Source organism: Sinocyclocheilus anshuiensis, unplaced genomic scaffold, assembly GCF_001515605.1.
Source record: "Sinocyclocheilus anshuiensis isolate Anshui unplaced genomic scaffold, SAMN03320099.WGS_v1.1 scaffold542, whole genome shotgun sequence".
NCBI classification, from domain to species: domain Eukaryota; kingdom Metazoa; phylum Chordata; class Actinopteri; order Cypriniformes; family Cyprinidae; genus Sinocyclocheilus; species Sinocyclocheilus anshuiensis.
In genome coordinates, this window is record NW_015547685.1 from 233,845 (window position 1) to 252,066 (window position 18,222).

Consider the following 18,222-nt stretch of genomic DNA (forward strand, 5'->3'; position numbering starts at 1 on the left):
ACGCAGCTCTGTGCGGGAGACTGATTCCGCTCTGCTTTAACGCGCGGCTGGCGGATGCACCGGGTAGCACCGCTTCACACTTTTGGAGTACTTGCTTTTTGCAGTTTCGCGTGGGCTGTAATTTAAAAACAGCGCCTAATGTGAGGTCTCCCTTGCTTCGGTGATCGGCCCACCGGGAATGTCCCGGTGCTCCCGATGGCCAGTAGCTACATCGCTGGGTATGTTCAAGTAAGCTAGATATGCCCAGAGGCTGCGGAATTAAGCTTATTTAATATATCATGATGAGTCTCGAGTTCAGTATTTACACAAAAAAAAAAAAGGGGGAAGTCGTGACCTAATGGTTAGAGAGTTGGACTCGTACCCAAAGGTTGCGGGTTCGAGTCTCGTACCGGCAGGGATTGTAGGTGGGGGGAGGGAATGTACAGCGCTCTCTTCCACCTTCAATACCACGACTGAGGTGCCCTTGAGCAAGGCGTGTGTTCACTGCTGTGTGTGTGCACTTTGGATGGGTTAAATGCAGAGTACTAATTCAGAGTATGGGTCACCATACTTGGCCACATGTCACATCACTCACTCACTCACACTCACTAAATCTGCGCAGATTTGGCTTACATGAACTTCCCCAAGAAATTAATTGGTGAACATATTTTACAAAAAGTAACCCGCCAAATTGGCTAGTGATTTGACAGCATAACCCGCCACAGCTGATTTTTACCCGCATTTGGCGGGTGTTAATTTCAAACCCTGTATGTAATGGATAAATATGTACACCTTTTCAAATTTGTGCCTGATATTACTGTTTCAGTGCCAGTTGTACTTGTAAATATGAAGTTTAAGATTACTGAAACTTGAACATTTTAATGCTAACTAAATCTTCAGTAAATGTTTTAATTGAATCCTTACTGTAATGTTAATTTTTTTTTTTAAATAAATTTGGTGGTAGACTTTTAGTATATTTGCATGTTTTTACCAGAATTGTCAATAAGTAATTCAGTCATGTTATTTTCAATGTAATTGATATAATGTTTAATCTCTTGATTAATGTCTGTTTAATCTTGTCTCTCAGGTCAAGGACAGCCTCAGCAGGATTACACAAAGGCGTGGGAAGAATACTATAAGAAACAAGGTAAGATATGGTAGATGTAGATGCTTTGATTTCTAATAGTTTTGGGCAGCTGCAGCTCTTTCACAGTCCTCTGCAGTAGAGCTGCTGTGGTCTCGGGCTGCCCTAGAGTAAAGTAGCGGGTTTCTGTCCCGCCACTCGGAGGTAGTGTGGCCGGGGTCGTTCCCCCTCTTACAAACATTGTCATGGAGTTATTTATCCTTAAATCAATCTTGTACTAAGCAGTGATTTAAAGGGGTCATATGACGTTGCTAAAAAGAACATTATTTGGTGTATTTGGTGTAATGCAATGTGTTTATGCAGTTTAAGGTTCAAAAAACACATAATTTTCCACATACTGTACATTATTGTTGCTCCTCTATGCCCCGCCTTTCTGAAACATGTCAATTTTTACAAAGCTCATCGTTCTGAGAAGCGAGGTGTGCTCTGATTGGCCAGCTATCCAGTGCGTTGTGATTGGCTGAATACCTCAAGCGTGTGACGGAAATGTTACGCCCCTTACCATACTGTGATGCCGTGTCCCGGAGCGATGAGACCAAACCAATAAAACCCATTACAAACGAGGCATTTGTTGCATCCAGTGGGGACATGATTACTGATTATAATGACTTGTACTGTCTTTTTACGCGTTGCATATCACACCGTGTAAACACAAAACCATGTCTGCATTTGTGATCGGAGAAATGACACAACAAGCGCTACTCTACACTGCACAAAACTCGCGTTTGAATCATCAGTGGCAAATTCTTTAAATATGAAAACGTACTTACAGGCTGTGAGTCAGAAGCGCCAGACTGTCCTTGCAAAGTTGGAATTGCTCCACTTTATAGAAACAGCCTTTGTGCACAGACGGCATTGTAGTCTACTCTCCCAGGTTCAGGAAACAGTCCTTCATAAAATGCGCTGCACACATCTGAATATTTGGGTTGAACTGTTCTGGAACAGTGTTGTAAATACAACTTAACCACTGATTTCTAGTTGTGTCCTCTTTTGGAAGGCCAAAGAAAGTAGTTTTGCTTTCACAATGAAACACACAGTGTCTACATGGCGGCGGCAACAATACTACAGTGAGAATCAAAGTTATGCCACCTTTCTTTGCGTGAACATTTGGGCGTTAGGAGTAGAGCCCGACCGAAATGGGTTTTTTGGGACCGATATTAGGGAGTAAAAAAAGAACAAAGAAAAGGAACAAGAGACCTCCTTATTGAAGTGAAAGTGTTGACTGGTGTCACTATCTCGCGAACACGCCGGCGGATCTCCACTAAATTCGGGGGATCCCTTCAGCTCGAGGAGCCCTCTCGAACGCCACCCTCTGTGCGTCGGTAGCCCCCCGGGATCGCTTGATCGGTCGGCACCGAACCATGAATTTAACCACCCGTAACTCCCGAACCCCGGGGGCTATCGACACGGGGTGTGGTCTCATTCGAAAGCGGGCCTCTAGACGTACACTCTATTCGCGTTCGAGAGGGTTCCTCGAGCTGAAGGGATCCCCCGAATTTGGTGCGGATTCACAACGCCATTACGGCGATATGGCCGTTCAAAGTTTCAATGGTTTTCCATAGACTTAAGCTTTAAAGCGTTTCATCCAGGTCGCCAGTAGCAAACAATATAGCGCGCTCTGCTGGACAAACTAAGTAACTACACCATTTCAAGCATTTTATCTGAGTTATATGTACTGTAAAAAAAAAATTCATATTGGCGGCATATTCACCGATACCGATATATCGGCGACAGGCTCATATCGGCCGATAATATCGGCAAAACGATAACTTATAAGTTTTATAAAGAATATCTCTTTGGGTTTGAGACTTTAGTCTTTGCAACTTTAGGGATCTTATCTATGCACAAACCGCTTGTAACACTCCAAAGAGAAAGGAAAACTTGCATCATATGACCCCTTTAACAACACTGCCAGATAATTTTTCTGCTTGACCTTCCATCTGTAATGCTTTGGGTTTTATTTGATCTCAGGTCAAGCTGCGCCTCAGGCGGCTGCAGCAACGGCGTCTCAGCCAGGAGGTCAGCCAGATTACAGTGCAGCGTGGGCAGAATACTACCGCCAACAGGCAGCATACTATGGTCAAGGCGCCCCTCAGGCAATGGGAGCTGCACCCCAGGCTCAGCAGGTACACTCCCGCTAAAACATAGATGTGCATGTGTACAGTTTTTGTCCCCCACCCCCACTTTTTTTTTTCCCCTAACATTTACTTCCACAGGTTCAGCAGGTTTCCAGATGAGTCATCGATACAACACATAACCAAACTCTTTCCTCCTCAAACAGGCTTTTATCTTTTTTTTGTTTTGTTTTTTGGGGAGGGTGTTGAATAAATGTTTCTGCTCTTAACATGTTGTGTATTTCTTATGTATTTCTTCTGCACAGGGCCAGTAATGTGAAGTGGACATAAAGTAAATGCTACATTGTCAGAAAAAAACCTTTGTTAAATGTTTGGATGCAGACGCCATGATGAAGATCTTAATTTCATTGGTTTGAGTGTTTAAGCTAGATCGCAGACCAGCTCCAAAGTCAAATATATATAATTTTTTTTTTTTTCCTTTTTGTTTTGCCACTCTTGTAAATGAACGTTTTGTTTTTAGTTGGGTAATATTGGTCATTCCAGCTCCTGTATCTCCTGTATCTCATGTAGTTTTGAGACTAAATGATAGTCATTTCCATGTAAATCATCTCAGTTCTAAAATGATATGCCTGTTGTGTTTTGCAATAAAACAATGAAACCTCCTGTGTTGGTAAGTGGGGTGCAAATGTGGAGAATGTTTTGTGAAAATTTCATTTCCTGTTTCGGGAAAGGGTGGGGGGAGTGGTATGCAAATTTACAAGAACAAAAAATGTTGCTCTTTTACTTTTTTCTTTCAACTGTCTATATTACCCTTAATTTTTTATTTGATTCCTGGTCTTTTTAAAAGTCACAAGTAAGAGATCATTGATCATTTGACATTGCTTGTTTGACAAATGGACAGCTCTGTTTTTATGCTGCTTTTTACTGGTCATTGCTGTGGATGTAGGTGTAGGCAGGTTATCTAAGGCAAGGTGGCTTGGTGTTGGCAAGGTATGTGACTCATGCAATAACTCTTCAGTGCTGTAGTGTTGCTTATTGTTGCACTGCATTTTTCCTGGTTTGTTGAGGTAGTGTGCACTGTTAATGAGAGACATTTCCTCCCTCACAGGCGAGATTAGGAAGGCGGTAAGCAAGTATGCGTCTTTACATAAACTGTTCCTTTTTATATTGTGACTGCAATCATGTTGCAAGTATTTTAGTTTGTTCTCCAAGTTTGTTGCTTTTTTACAGGGCAGGTCAAGTGTTCTGATCAACAGTTATGTCTTGCGAAATTACTTGTCCCCATCCTATATTTTACATGTCTAAAATCCATAAATTGTGTATATATTTATATCAATATTGCTGGCATTTTAAAAACATTTTGATACGATTAAAAAAAGCTCGAATGCAAACATGGACTACTTTTTTGTCTGCCCATTGTCTGTTAGCATTCCTCCAATATAGGCCTATAGGTGTTTGGAGACTCTGGCCTCCAACACCAGTGAAATGAGCTCTCCACTGTAAGTACAAAATGTACATGACTTTGCGGGCCAATTCGTTTTTTTTCTGCTGTCAATGCATCGTCTTTGACTGAATGAAACGCAATGCATTTAAATCTCTTAATGTTGCCCTTTTTTGGGGTAAGTATGTCAGGGCTGTAATTTTGTTTTGACATGTTTAAGATAATGACCTGACCCTTTTTCACAATGAACTTTTATTGTTTTTTTTGCTATAACAGCATTGTGTGATTATTTACAAATTGAGTCGTTGCCATATTGACACTGCTTTAGTCATTTAGGACTTGTATCTCAGACTTATAATATGAAACTGTGAACTGTACCACTGTTTTAAGTCAGTCCGTCTGTAGAACCCACATCTTTTTCCATCTGCAAATGTGTGGTTTAACATTAAATAGACCTGTAAATTGTCAATTTTGTGATTTGCCAAGTTTATACTGCATAGCCCATAAAGACCATCAGCAAATGGCCTCTTTCAAATGCTAATTAGTTTTAATGTCCCATTTCTAAATCTGTGCCTGACCTGTTTGTAATATAAGGTCATTGAGGCTGTCAATTTCATGCAAGTTATTTTTGACTGTTCATTAGTGAGCAGTGCATTGTCTAATCTTGCAGTGCCATCCCTGACTTTGCACCTTAGGTTCTGCAGCAATAACACAGGTAAGCGTATCCTAAGAAATCAAAACGACTGAGCCTGTGATCTAGTGTAATGCTTTTCACCTTTGAAACAGAGGTCAATATGTGTCGCTGTTTTAATGACGGATGTCTCTCGTAGTAGATAGACTGACGTACGCCACAAATGTCAGAATTTAGATATGTTGGAAGTATGGTTTTTTTTGTCCATATAAATTGCATGGCATTGACCTGTAGTTCACAAATGTTTTTCATCTGTTGACATCTAACTAGGATTATGCGGTTTATTTTATTTTACTAATTGAAACCAATGTAATTTTGATCTCATTTGTTAGCTTCCTGGTAAGTCTGTTAAGTGTGGTCCTCTTCTACTGTTACACAATGCATGCAGATGCAAAATGATCCAGTTAGCCCTATGAATGCACTCACTGATAACTGATGTATACTGTATGTATGCTCATGTTTCATTGGTTTGCAAGCTTTCTTGTTGCCCCTCTGTAGTGCTAATGTTTGTCCCATATTGCTGCCTTCATTCTCACTCACAGTGTTGAAGATGCTGCAGGCGTAGTTCGTAGAATCAGGTCCTGAGCTAGTTTGTCCGTAAGGAGGAATCCTTTGAGTCTGTCCCTCCACTGAACGTAGACTGTTCAAGGGCTCCAATTATAAGGTAAAAATATCATAAGGAATCTGTCATTGCAAAGTTCTGTCATTGCAAAGTCAATGTTACTGTTAGTTTAGGGTGATGCCAGTTAGTTTTGATATGTCTCTGTATTATTGGTTGTCTAATGGTTCTATGAAATGTTTTTGAGTACATGCTTTGCCTTTTGTTGATAAGTGTAGGGATTTTATGTGCATCAGTGCTGTACAGGTGGACCATGACCAGGAACTTTTTTTTTTTCTTTCTAGTATACATTTGCCAGACTGGTTTTTGTTTGTCAGTTAAACAAGAGTTTCTTTAAACCTAGTCTTTATCCATTGCTGCATATCTTCTTGTATGCATGCAAGATGTTTCCCTTTGAGCAAATTGTTCACAACAGAATTCGTGGGGGTCTAAATACGAAGAGAAAAACGGAGGCTAGCTGAGAAATTTGGAGCATGCCTTTGAGGTAAAACTATCATGGACTGTTAAAGTTGTTGAATTTACTTTTGATTTTTGCTGAGAATTGTTGGTCTGAAATGTTGAAGATTGTTGCCATTATCATCAATAAAATTGTAATCATTAAAATTGGTTTTGAGGTTTTTATTCAGTTATTTCAGTGTTAGCCCCCTCGGTAGAGGTCTGCATTCCCGAAAAAAAACGCAGTAGCGGTTGGTAACTGGTGTAATTTGAACGGGAGCGGGCGGTCTAACAATATCCCGTTCCCGACGTCCATTTAGAACAGCATATCTGCGCTTTATTCTTATTGACCACCGGTACAGCTTGCGTGTGGATGCGCTGTCCTTGAAGGACGTTCAACTCGGTTTTGTTTATATTTTGCTTGGCCTATAATTTTAAATGAAAGATGTATTTATTTTTCTCTGTTACACTTTTCCTACTGTTAACAAAAATGTCAAACGAATTTATTTTGACAAGACAAATAAAAATAGCTAATAGGCTATTTTAGTACACCCTACATTTGTATTTTTTTTTTCTCTCTGCGAGACTTTTTCCCTATTGTGTTGTCAATGTTAATTAAACAAATTGTATCCTGACAAGACGAATAAAAATAAGAAATACAATTTTTGTACAACATTTTCTGACACTTTTTTTTCCTACTGTTGCATAAAATATTAAATTAATTTTGTGTCTTAAGATAATTCATATAAATTCAAGTCAAAATCAATAAATTCAAGACTCTTGACAAGACGAATAAAATAACATTTTGTTAGCCTATCTCGCTTTCTTTCAGTAGCGGAAATTTAAATGTGAGATTCTGGAAACAAGATCTAAATTTAGCGGGAACGGTCGGGAAGAAAATTATTCTAAGTAGACGGCGGGTGAACAATGAATATATAGCGGGTGCGGAATAGAACCTTGCGGGAGCGGGACTAAAAAAACTGTCCCGCGCAGACCTTTTCCCCTTGGTCCGAATACCACATGGAAGGCATATAAAATAAACATCTGTCCATTCTTACCCACTTCATTTTAAACACTAGACAAACTTTACAATACATTGACATGGCACTAATAATGACTTTAAAGACAAGAGTCATGATGCACAGTGGACTCAGCTGCTGTAGGTAACATCCATGAAAATGTGGAGGGTGTGACAGACGGATGTAGCTCACTGAACCTGTGCTTCCAGCAAAGCACTGGGTACCAGGTGCAAAGGTGTGCCACTGCAGCCGTTTAGGTGACGGATCATGTCAGTGCCCAGATAGGCAAGAAGCAGTTCAGAGTGTCGGTGAAGCAAGTGCAGGATGTCCTCAGCCAGAGTGTCCAGAGTACAGTAACGTATTTTATCCAGATCGAAAATGTCCTTCATGAAGAACAGCACCTGTTCCTGTGGACAAAAGACAATTTTATTCCTGAATGACATTCAACAAATCTAACATTGAAGGCATTTGGTGAAGATTATACCTTGGGAGTCTTAACATACCCAACAGACCCCTGATCATCAGTATTAAGTCTGGAGAACACCATATCTTATTCTGGCCTACTCAGGGTTCCTCAAATCCAGCCATGGAGGGCCATGCAGAATTTAATCTGTACTCAGACACCTGAGCTAGCTAATCAAGGTCTTCAGAGTTACTAGAAAATTATAGGTAGGTAAGTTTAATCAGGGTTTGGGGTATACTCTGCAAGACAGGGTAAACCCTTCAAAGGGAATAGGGCATAGGGACGAGCCCTTCAAAATGGAAAGCAGCAGAATGAAGCTTTTCAGGGTTACTAGCAACTTCTAGTCAGGTAGGTTGGAGCAGAAAGTTGGCCCTCCTAGATCGGACACCCTACTTGTATCTAAAGAGACTCACAGGACACTCCCTCCCGACCAGGGGTGCCCAAACATTTGTCTGGAGGGCTAACATCCTACAGAGTTTAGCATCAGCCAGCTCCAACACACTTGCCTGGAAGTGTTTGAGTCTGAAGACCTTGATTTGTTGGTTCAGGGGTGGTTAATTAGGGTTGGAGCTAACCTCTGCAGGACAGTGGCACTCCACAGGTTTGGATACCCATGCTCTGCACCAAGGGTATCCAATCCTATAGAGTTTAGCTTTAACCCTAATTAGACACAACAGAAGCAGCTACTCAGGGTTTTCAGGATTACCAGAAACTTCCTGGCAGGTGTGCTGGATTGGCTTGGAGGAAACTCTACAGGAAAGTGGCCATCCAGAATCAGGATTGGACTCCCTGGACAAACCATGGTCTTGTTCAGTTGCACAAAAGTTCATGGACAAGCACTAGCCCTTGTGGGATCTTTAGCCCAACACCAACCACATTTAATTTTGTCATTTAAGAGCAATTAAATCTGAAAATGATGTTACTACGATGAGGCTGGTGAGCAACAATAGGTCACTCGATCAAACCTATGAGGACCTTTTTCCATTATTTGCCTGATCATCCATTATCCCGTATTAAACTCACAAAATTTTCATAATTGCATGTTTTTCATCCAACAAACGTTTGGATAGTTCAAAAGTTTAATGCCAGTACACTTGGCAAATCCATGCAACACTTTGGCACACATGAACAAATCTCTTCCTCTTCAGTAGTCATAGCACATTTGCATGTGATAGTCAGTGTATGTAGGCATGCCATCCGAGGCTGACATGAAGATACAGAGATCATCAAATTACAGCTTACCTTGAAGAAGCAGCAGAAATCATGCAGGGAACTTTTAGGGCCTAGAAACCCCCAGGCCAAGACAGGACTTATGTGTTCACACACTGCATAGAAATGCGCAATGAAGCCATCTTGAACCTGCACACACAAAATTAAATATCAAAAAATACATCTTTCAAGGCTGTCTGGAGAGATTAAACTACTCTACTCTGTACAACAATCACAACGTTTACATTTCCAACAATACCTTCATATGTTGCCTCTTCTGTTTCAGAACAGACCAACAACTTGATGCTACAGCCTATGATGGGAAAATACAGCTTTATTAAATATCAGTGTGTAACCGGAATGCAATTTTGTTGAGGTCAGATCAAATGCTAGATTCTGTACACACCGTCTCTTTGAAAGAGTTGTTGAGCCAACGATTGTTGACCACATTTTGAATAGAGATAGGTGGATTCTCAAGATCCTCAAATGAGTCCATAAGGATGAAGTCGAGAACAATGTCATAGAAGTTCAGATGTTTAACCTGAAGAGAAAAGGCACAAACTTTAAACAACAAGATTAGCTGTGTTGAAAACTTGAAGACTGTTTAATATCCAGGACAAGTCTTGTATCTGTATAACGAGATGTCTCACCCCTCTTGCAAAAAGCTCAATTTCAGTGTTCTCCCAATGGTCCGTTTGCTCCAGAAAACAGATCATTTCGTCAAACACTTCTTCAAATCTCTTTGGGCTCTGAAAACCACACAATAGGTCAGTTGGGTTGGGGACACTTTATGTGAGACCACATGGAGGAAAGAAAGAACACTCACCTTCCTTGCTTTGACAATAATTGAAGACAATATCTTCTTTCCTGTGTCAGCCAGAAATGCTCTAGTGGGTCTTTCACATAAGATGACCTGAATAAAATACAATGTAGAGTTAAAGGTTTTCCCAAACAGACCCCATTCCAAATGACACACTTCATGTACATTTGCGGTCTTGCAGACTTAACAACGGACACCGCATGCGCATGTCCAACATTATAAGATCAGGCCCTTTCTTTCGGAACATGCTACACAACTCCTAGTTCAAGCTCTCGTTCTGTCCAGGCTGGACTATTGCAACACTCTCTTGGCAGGTCTTCCAGTCAGTTCTATCAAACCTCTACAACTAATCCAGTACGCGGCTGCAAAATTAGTCTTTAGCACCTCTGTTCATCAGTTTGCACTGGATACCAATAGCCAGCCGCTCGCATAAAATTCAAGGCATTGATATTTGCCTACAAAACAACCACTGGCTCTGCACCACTTTACCAAAATTCACTACTTCTGACTTGCCCTCCAGAATCTTGCGTTCTGCAAGTGAACAGTGCATTATAGTGCCATCCCAAAGAGGCACAAAATCACTTTTACAGACTTTTACATTCACTGTTACCTGCTGTTGGAATGACCTGCCCAACTCGATCGGAGCTTCAAGAAATGGCTAAAGATATTTCTTTATCTACTTGTTTTCTTTTTATTTATTAAAAAACTTGACCCTCTAACACTTCCGTTCTCTATCTTTTTCTATTCTACTTGTTTTCTTTTTATTTATTATAAAAAAATAATAATAACTTGACCCTCTAATACCAGCTCTCTCTATTCGGTCTACTACTTTTTAGCACTTACATAATGTTGCTCTTTTGTTGATTTGATTGCTTCTATTGTCCTCATTTGTAAGTTGCTTTGAATAAAAGCATCTGCTAAATGCTTAAATGCACAGCAGACTTCAACTCGACAGTTAAAGCGTCATTACGTCACAAAAGTGTGGACTTGGAGGAAGACCAGTGTCACCAAGTCTGCGGTTTTCCTGCGGAATTGGGCTACTTTTATATTGTTGCCGCGGGTTGTTTTTTTAATCTGCGGATTGAAGCAAACCCCCCCGCCCCCTCGGAATGCGATTTTGACCGAGGTGGAACCCCCTTGAAGTAGGTTTTTGAGTACCAATTGGACTGGTTTTGTTATGCAGACCTTGCAACCCTGAGGAGGACTGTGAGGGCTTATGGTGCCATTTGGAACGGGACTACAGACAACAACTTAACAACAGCAACTTAATCTGTCCAATGCAACACCATTAACACAGACTGTCAATTTAACATGATGAATTAAACAAATGCAATACCAACCGCCAACCCCCAATCAGGACATAAGAAAGAAATCCTTTACCTGACACGCCTGCCGTATACAGTGCAGCTTTGCCAGGAAGTCAGTGTCTCCAAGACATTCAAGCATTTCAGTTCTGTTTAAAAAAAAAAAAGACCAGTGAACAACACAGTCTACATAAAACATATCAACTTAAAATAGAACTCCGCTCTGTGCAGTATTTTCAGAAATATGTGCAAACAAACCCAGATCTATAAAACAGATCTGTTCATGCTCTCAAATCAGTTTGGATGAGCCACATTCAAATATCCAATATACACATACCTATGAACATGATTAAACTTTGTTAAAGCATCTAGTCAACAATATTATAGTCTGATGAACTATATGAATTGAACAACTGACTACTGTGATTTGCATTAATACATTATTAATTACACAACTATATGGAGCACTTGATTCTGATTGGCCAATCAGGTATTCTGTGGTCCCCAATACCTGACATACTCGACTCACCTTAGCACTCGGCAGGAGATCTTTCCTTCCTCAGCCATCTGCAGGGCATCCTCATAGAAGGGGTGATGACACAGTGACTCTAGCGCATGGGCACTCCTCATCTCTCTGTGCTCGGATAACTGAAACAATTTGCGAAATTTAAGACATTTTTTTTCCCCATAATTTTTTTTTACATTTTGTGTATTTCTTATACATTCTGTTTCTTTATAGGTTTGTGCCTATTTGTGTCCACAGTAGTGATGGGTCGTTCTTGAACGATTCATTCATTTGAACAAATCTTTAATTGACTCAGGAAGAACGAGTCGTCTCGGGAAGTGATTCGTTCAGTCGCGCATGCGCAACATCCTATAGGTTCTGTACTGGAATTAGTCAAGTAGTTCACCTGTTTCGAGTCTTCGGGTTCATCGTTCGTTCATCACGTGACAGCCCCATAAGTTTAACCAATGCAGTCTGAGCCGGAAAGAGAATTGATTAGTTCATCTTTCGAGTCTTCGGGTTTTTCGAGTCGTTCGTTCATCACGTGACAGACCCATAAGCTTAAAGGTGCGTTCACGCCATATCGGAATTCCCGTAATTATGAGATTCCAACTTGTAAAAAGCATTCACGTCCTCGTAGAACTCGTAATTACAACTTGTGAACTGGGAGTTTTCTGAGAGCTACGACTTGTACCACGTGACCGCTGTACCACCTGACCATCGCAGGCTCTGTTTAGGCGTTGACAGTGTTGCCATAGAAAAGCATAATTCCAGCTCAGAGTAGAATGTCACATGTTGTAATCTCAAAATTACGATATGGCGTGAACGCAGCATAACCTATGCAGTCTGAGCCGGAAAGAGACTTAATAATAATAACCAACTCTTTATTACTTTTGTTACAACATTCAGTGTTATGGAAAAGAACCATCATGGCAGAAATTCACACATTTATAAACTGTAAGAAGTAAAAAGCTACAATTTGAGACCAGAAACGCATCACATAACTGTAAGAGTAAATAATAATTATAATAATAATAATAACTATGCACCCGTTTGTAAGGAAGCTTGTAAATTAACTAATTTCTCTATCCAATGCTGTCACGTCACGTGACAAAAGATCAAACGAACGATTCGAAAGACTCGAGAGATGAACTAATCAATTCTCTTTCCGGCTCAGACTGCATTGGTTAAGTTTATGGGGCTGTCACGTGATGAACGAACGACTCAAACCCAAAGACTTGTCAGATAAGAGGTGAGGTGAGCTAATCATAGACTGAAAACCCAGGTAAGCAATGAATTAATCTTTTCTGTTTCTTATAGCATTATAGTTTTGTATTGTTTGTAGTGTGATCAACGTTTGCGTAAGTAGTAGACGTGTTAGGGAAGTAACACGTAACATTTTAATTATATTTTGCTAAAATGAACGAAATGACTCGAAAAAAGATTCGTTCATTTTGCTGAACGAGACTCAAAGGTCCGAGTCGGTAAAATGATCCGAACTTCCCATCACTAGTCCACAGATAACAGTGTCTCACAAAGTGATTAAATAATGAAATGTGGGACAGATTTAAATTACATAGGATTATTACCCTTAAAGTACTCTCACAGTACCATGGTAAAATTCTGTTAACATAAAATAAAAATAAAATCAAGGATTACTTGAAAGCTGTATTTAGCATGATACATGAAGAAAACCACGATACATGTTTATTACTGTATACTACACATGATGGGAGGCAAATGTGATCTGAAGCCTGTGCTGAAAACAGTGAGTGCCAAATAACCCAAAATAAAACATATTCAACGTTGAATCCTGTAACAAACAAAGGTCTGTGAGATGTGACTGATGTACAGCATGTTACACAGGTTGCACAAAGCCTTCCCTCTCACCTCTGCAGCAGAGACGAAGGAATCTGTTGAGGCGATGCTGATTGAATCTCTCAGACAGGTGTCCTCCCACACGGAGAGATCCATGTGCTTGTCTGCACAAATGAGGGAAGATTAGACTGAAGTGCCCTTATCTCACATGGGTGAGCGAACTGGTCTAATTCCAAAACAGCAGACTGCATAAACCGATTCAGGACAAATGTGTTTATGGGGTTTGCATGTGGAAGGGTGTGAATCGAGTGACGTGCTCTTGGGAGTGGGTAAGAGATAGACCCGTAAACATTTGTAAGGAAAGAACGTTGGACCATGACCAGCTTCTTTATTTAGATACAGAAAATGAGCCGAGCCTCAGTAATGCGCAGCTGCATGAAACAACCGTGCAAAGTTGCACATCTACTGTGTGTGTCCGGTTCTTTGTTCGATTTAGAACTTAAAAGGCATAGTTCACTCAAAAACAAAAATGTTGTAATCATTTATTCACCCTCACGTTGTTTCAAACCAAGACTGGGAATGCAGTATGTTTTTATTCAGTGCATTTACAGTTTTTTTTTTCCTTACACAAGCAGGCTTCTAATGTTCTTGCTGTCTCCAGTGGTCTGTTGTTCATTTTCATGTTTATTTTTTGACTGGGAAAAAAATGGACCGGGCCAGTGTTGCCAAAAATTCAAGGTGCATGTGCGAGCTGATTGTACATAGTAAATGCAGTTAGAAAAATTTGGCTGTGCACGTAGTATGCTGACAATGAAATTTGCTTCATGCACACTGATGGCTAGATATAGATGGCTAATTTAGTGCCACAATCAGTTGCTGTTGTATGTGCTATTTGTTATAAGAAATCTTTGGGACACTTCAGTCTCTTATCTGTATTTTATTTTTTTTCTGTGCAATTCATAATTCATTCTTGGCAAGTATAAAATCTGCCTACAAACTTTAAACAGACATAGTTTTTAGATTATTATTATTATTTTTACATATGAACCCAGTAGAAATTATGGTTTAAATAATAAAAAATACACATCAATTGAACAACAAAAGTTGCACCGTTTATGCAATGCATCAACCTGTACTTTGTAAGTCAATTTTTAGAGTACAGTTACGGTTCACAGAGCCAAGCCCAGTGATAACTATTACATAAGACCATTCAATCACTTCCACTCACTCTATTGATGTAACACAATTGTCTTTAGTTTAACGCTCACCGCTAGTAGGATGTGTTGAAGGGTCTGTCATTCCCAGCGCTCCCTCAAACTCCTCCTGAAGCCGATAGGCTCTCTGTAGCAGGGACTCCAGCTTTCGAACGAAATCTACACTGATGATGTCCTAATAAAGAATAAAATGTATCATTAGAACTCTTTATTTTAAGAGCGTGGAGACTCATCTTAGAAAACATGGCTAAGTAAAGTGGGCCCACACATTAACATTCTGTTTACATTTAACGGTATTATTAAAATATTAGTGTTTTTAAAGATATAAAAATATAGGTGAGCATTAGTGGCAAATGCACCCTAAATGTAAAACTAAGGAAAATTAGCATGAACAATTAAATATCCAATATCGACCAATACCAATAAATTAAAAATATGAGGTATGAGGGCATCTATTTATATCATATGATATGGCTTATCAATATCACACGAGCAAGAGAGATATTTTTTCCCCAAATATCTGCATGATTGCAAATGTGATATAGATTTTTTACAACAGTTCAATAACAATAACAAGTTAACTTGTATTAAATTTTAGACACAGTATTCTGTTTTGCTCATGTTCTCCAACAAAAATAGCTCCAAACAAAGCCACAGCAGAGCGGTTGTGCCTTTCCAAGCAACACACAGCAGCGGTTTGTTACTAAATGAATATAAGGTCAAGAGAGCCAATGATTCAGAGACCCAATGTAAAGACAGACACTAGCTTCGTTTCTGAATGAATCACCTGGAATCGGTTGAGTGAATGACTCAATCATTAAGACAGTGACTTGCTGCCACCTACTGGCGGTTTTAGTTTCATATTTAGATTTTTTTTTTTTCATATTTCAATATTAATTAAAAAAAACATTAATACCCATTATTTAAATTTAAACATCATTTTAAAACATTAATATTATTTATTAGGGCTGGGTAAAAAAATATTGATATCTCGATATTAATCGATTCTCATTTTTACGGAACGATATCGATTCCTAAATCCCAAGAATCGATTAGTGTAGCCTGTTTTCAGTTAATGGATGGAAGGAACATTGAAGGGTACTTCCCATCCAATAAATCGCAATAAGCATTGTGCTTTGGTACTTTTCATATGAAACAAAGTCTCAGATTTCAAATTCTGTCCATTGTATTGAAGTATTTAAACAATAAATGCCGTTTTGGCGCTATTTAATGTGGAGTGACAGATCGCTGTAGCGCCTCAGTTCAACAGACGCGGCAGCGCGAGGCGCACGTGAACTAATCATCTCCTCCACATTAACACCAGATTCAGCACAAAATTAACATGACTAAATATCCGAAGTAAAAAAAAAAGACAACTTTACAATTCGTATCCTGGCTCATGTAATCGTTCAATCTGTGTTTCAGCCGCGCAAAGACGCCAATATAACAGCTTGTAAACAATATGTCACGTAACGTCACATTTACCTCAGCTGAAACCTATTCGGTGACCATAAACTCATTAGTCAGATAAAAAAATAAACTGTATAGAGGGGCATATATGCACCATATAACATATTCATTATAATTTTTACTGTTCTTCCTTGTTTAATTTATGTTTGAATAAATCAAAGTTTTTATGACAGCCACCATTTAAATGTTTATATTTAAAAAAAAAACGAACTGAAGTAGAAATATAAATATGTAACAGTAACTTTATTATTGTAAAAACTTAATTAATTAATTTTAGCCTTCAATATTATAGTAATGTTGTACCAACTGACTCTCATGTATATTTTACAGCACTAGTTGAGATTTTTTTTTTCTTGAGAAAATTTGGCATGTACGTTACTGTACCTGATATATATCCAAAATAATCGATATAGAATCGAATCGGTAATCGAATCGAAAGCTTGTGAATGAGAATCGAATCGTGAAATTTGTGTCAAAACCCAGCCCTATTATTTATGCAATGTTGAATTAACATATTTCTTTCTAAAGCTACTTTTTGTAATGTCCATTCAATGCTTTTCTCATCTAACACACAAAAATTTTTTTTTAAATGATCTTTTGGGGGGCAATTTCTCAGACAAACCTTATGTGTGATTTATTTGCGATTCATTTAATTAATTGGCACATCATATAATTAATTGGATTAAACATTTAAATCGCTTGATAGCCCTAGTTATCATATTATACTCATTTATTATCGTAACCATAAACACATTGGTTTGAAGGGCAAATAGTTTTTACAGTTTACAGCACTTTGTTATTCTTCTAGTTATTTAGCAGCTAATGAATTGCAAGTCACACATTCACTGAAAATAGCATACTTCCACACGTCCACAAAATGAGGTAGATATCACCCATCCCTACTGAGGACTACAGTGGTTGGAGAGTAATACCTCCATGCTTTCTTCAGCAATGGCATCTCCAGCTCCCAGCTTGATGGACGCACAGTTTTCCTCATCTTCCGCTTGCCTGCTGCGGAACGTTAGCGCCTGTTCCCAGCGCCGCAGGGCCTCCTCGAACAACTCCATTCCTGTAGGTGAGACATCAATTCAACATGTGGAACTTTCTGCAGATGAATGCACACATCAGATTTCGAATGACATTTATGATTGTGAACATACATGATTCCGCTCTTTCAAGATCAATATCAAATGTTTGTACACAAATGATGCTTAAAATTGAACACAATGCTTTCCAGACAACAAGCAACTTCTGGGCTCGCATGTGTCATATGAGACTTAAGACAGAAGATTTTCTATATAAGATATAATATAAGATACTCTATAGTGCTGTCAAATGATTAATCGCTATTAATCACATCCAAAATAAAAGGTTTTGTTTACATAATATATGTGTGCTTACTGTGTGTTTTTATTATGTATATATAAATACACACACATGCATGTATACATTTAAGTAAAATGGTATGTTTACATATTCAATATATTTATATATAATATAAATTATATGAATATAAATATATACATGTAAATATTTTCAAAATATATACTGTATGTGTGTGTATTTATATATACATAATTAATATACACAGTACACAGAAATATATTATGTAAAGAAAACTTACTTTGGATGAGATTAATCGCGATTAATCGTTTGACAGCACTAATACTATTTCTATTTTATCTACTTGCTTTCTTTTTATTTATTTAAAACAAACCTTGACCCTCTAACACTTGTACTACTCTCTATTCAATTTCAATTCTAACTACTTGTTGTTGTTTTTTATTTAAAAAAATGACCCTCTAACACTAGCGTTCTCTATTCTTTTTATATTATATCTACTTGTTTTCTTTTTATTTATTTAAACAAACAAAAAAAAAACCTGTGTACTGCGTTAGACTAACCGAGACTTGTCACAGCACTTACATATTGTTGCTCTTCTGTTGGTTTTGACTGCTTCTATATAGGGCTGCACGATAAATCGCATGCGATATTTAATGCGCATCTTGTCAGAAA

At 38.7% G+C, this 18,222-nt stretch overlaps 2 protein-coding genes across 2 annotated transcripts in view; one reads left to right on the forward strand and one right to left on the reverse strand.

The window, feature by feature from the left end:
- LOC107703234 (far upstream element-binding protein 1-like) overlaps window positions 1–6,552 on the forward strand; it is a 19,396-nt gene extending 12,844 nt beyond the window's left edge. The window contains exons 17-19 of the mRNA XM_016505781.1: window positions 1,067–1,126; window positions 3,095–3,249; window positions 3,504–6,552. Coding sequence (XP_016361267.1) covers window positions 1,067–1,126; window positions 3,095–3,249; window positions 3,504–3,512 — 224 coding nt within the window. The 3' untranslated portion in view covers window positions 3,513–6,552. The remainder of the gene's footprint in view (window positions 1–1,066; window positions 1,127–3,094; window positions 3,250–3,503) is intronic.
- An 849-nt stretch (window positions 6,553–7,401) lies between these two features.
- The window catches only part of LOC107703235 (mitoguardin-1-like), a 15,660-nt gene continuing 4,839 nt past the window's right edge, over window positions 7,402–18,222 (reverse strand). The window contains exons 5-15 of the mRNA XM_016505782.1: window positions 17,139–17,275; window positions 14,791–14,911; window positions 13,595–13,686; window positions 11,729–11,847; window positions 11,276–11,348; window positions 9,902–9,988; window positions 9,726–9,824; window positions 9,482–9,616; window positions 9,335–9,388; window positions 9,109–9,225; window positions 7,402–7,810 (exon numbers count right to left, since the gene is read on the reverse strand). Coding sequence (XP_016361268.1) covers window positions 7,592–7,810; window positions 9,109–9,225; window positions 9,335–9,388; window positions 9,482–9,616; window positions 9,726–9,824; window positions 9,902–9,988; window positions 11,276–11,348; window positions 11,729–11,847; window positions 13,595–13,686; window positions 14,791–14,911; window positions 17,139–17,275 — 1,253 coding nt within the window. The 3' untranslated portion in view covers window positions 7,402–7,591. The remainder of the gene's footprint in view (window positions 7,811–9,108; window positions 9,226–9,334; window positions 9,389–9,481; window positions 9,617–9,725; window positions 9,825–9,901; window positions 9,989–11,275; window positions 11,349–11,728; window positions 11,848–13,594; window positions 13,687–14,790; window positions 14,912–17,138; window positions 17,276–18,222) is intronic.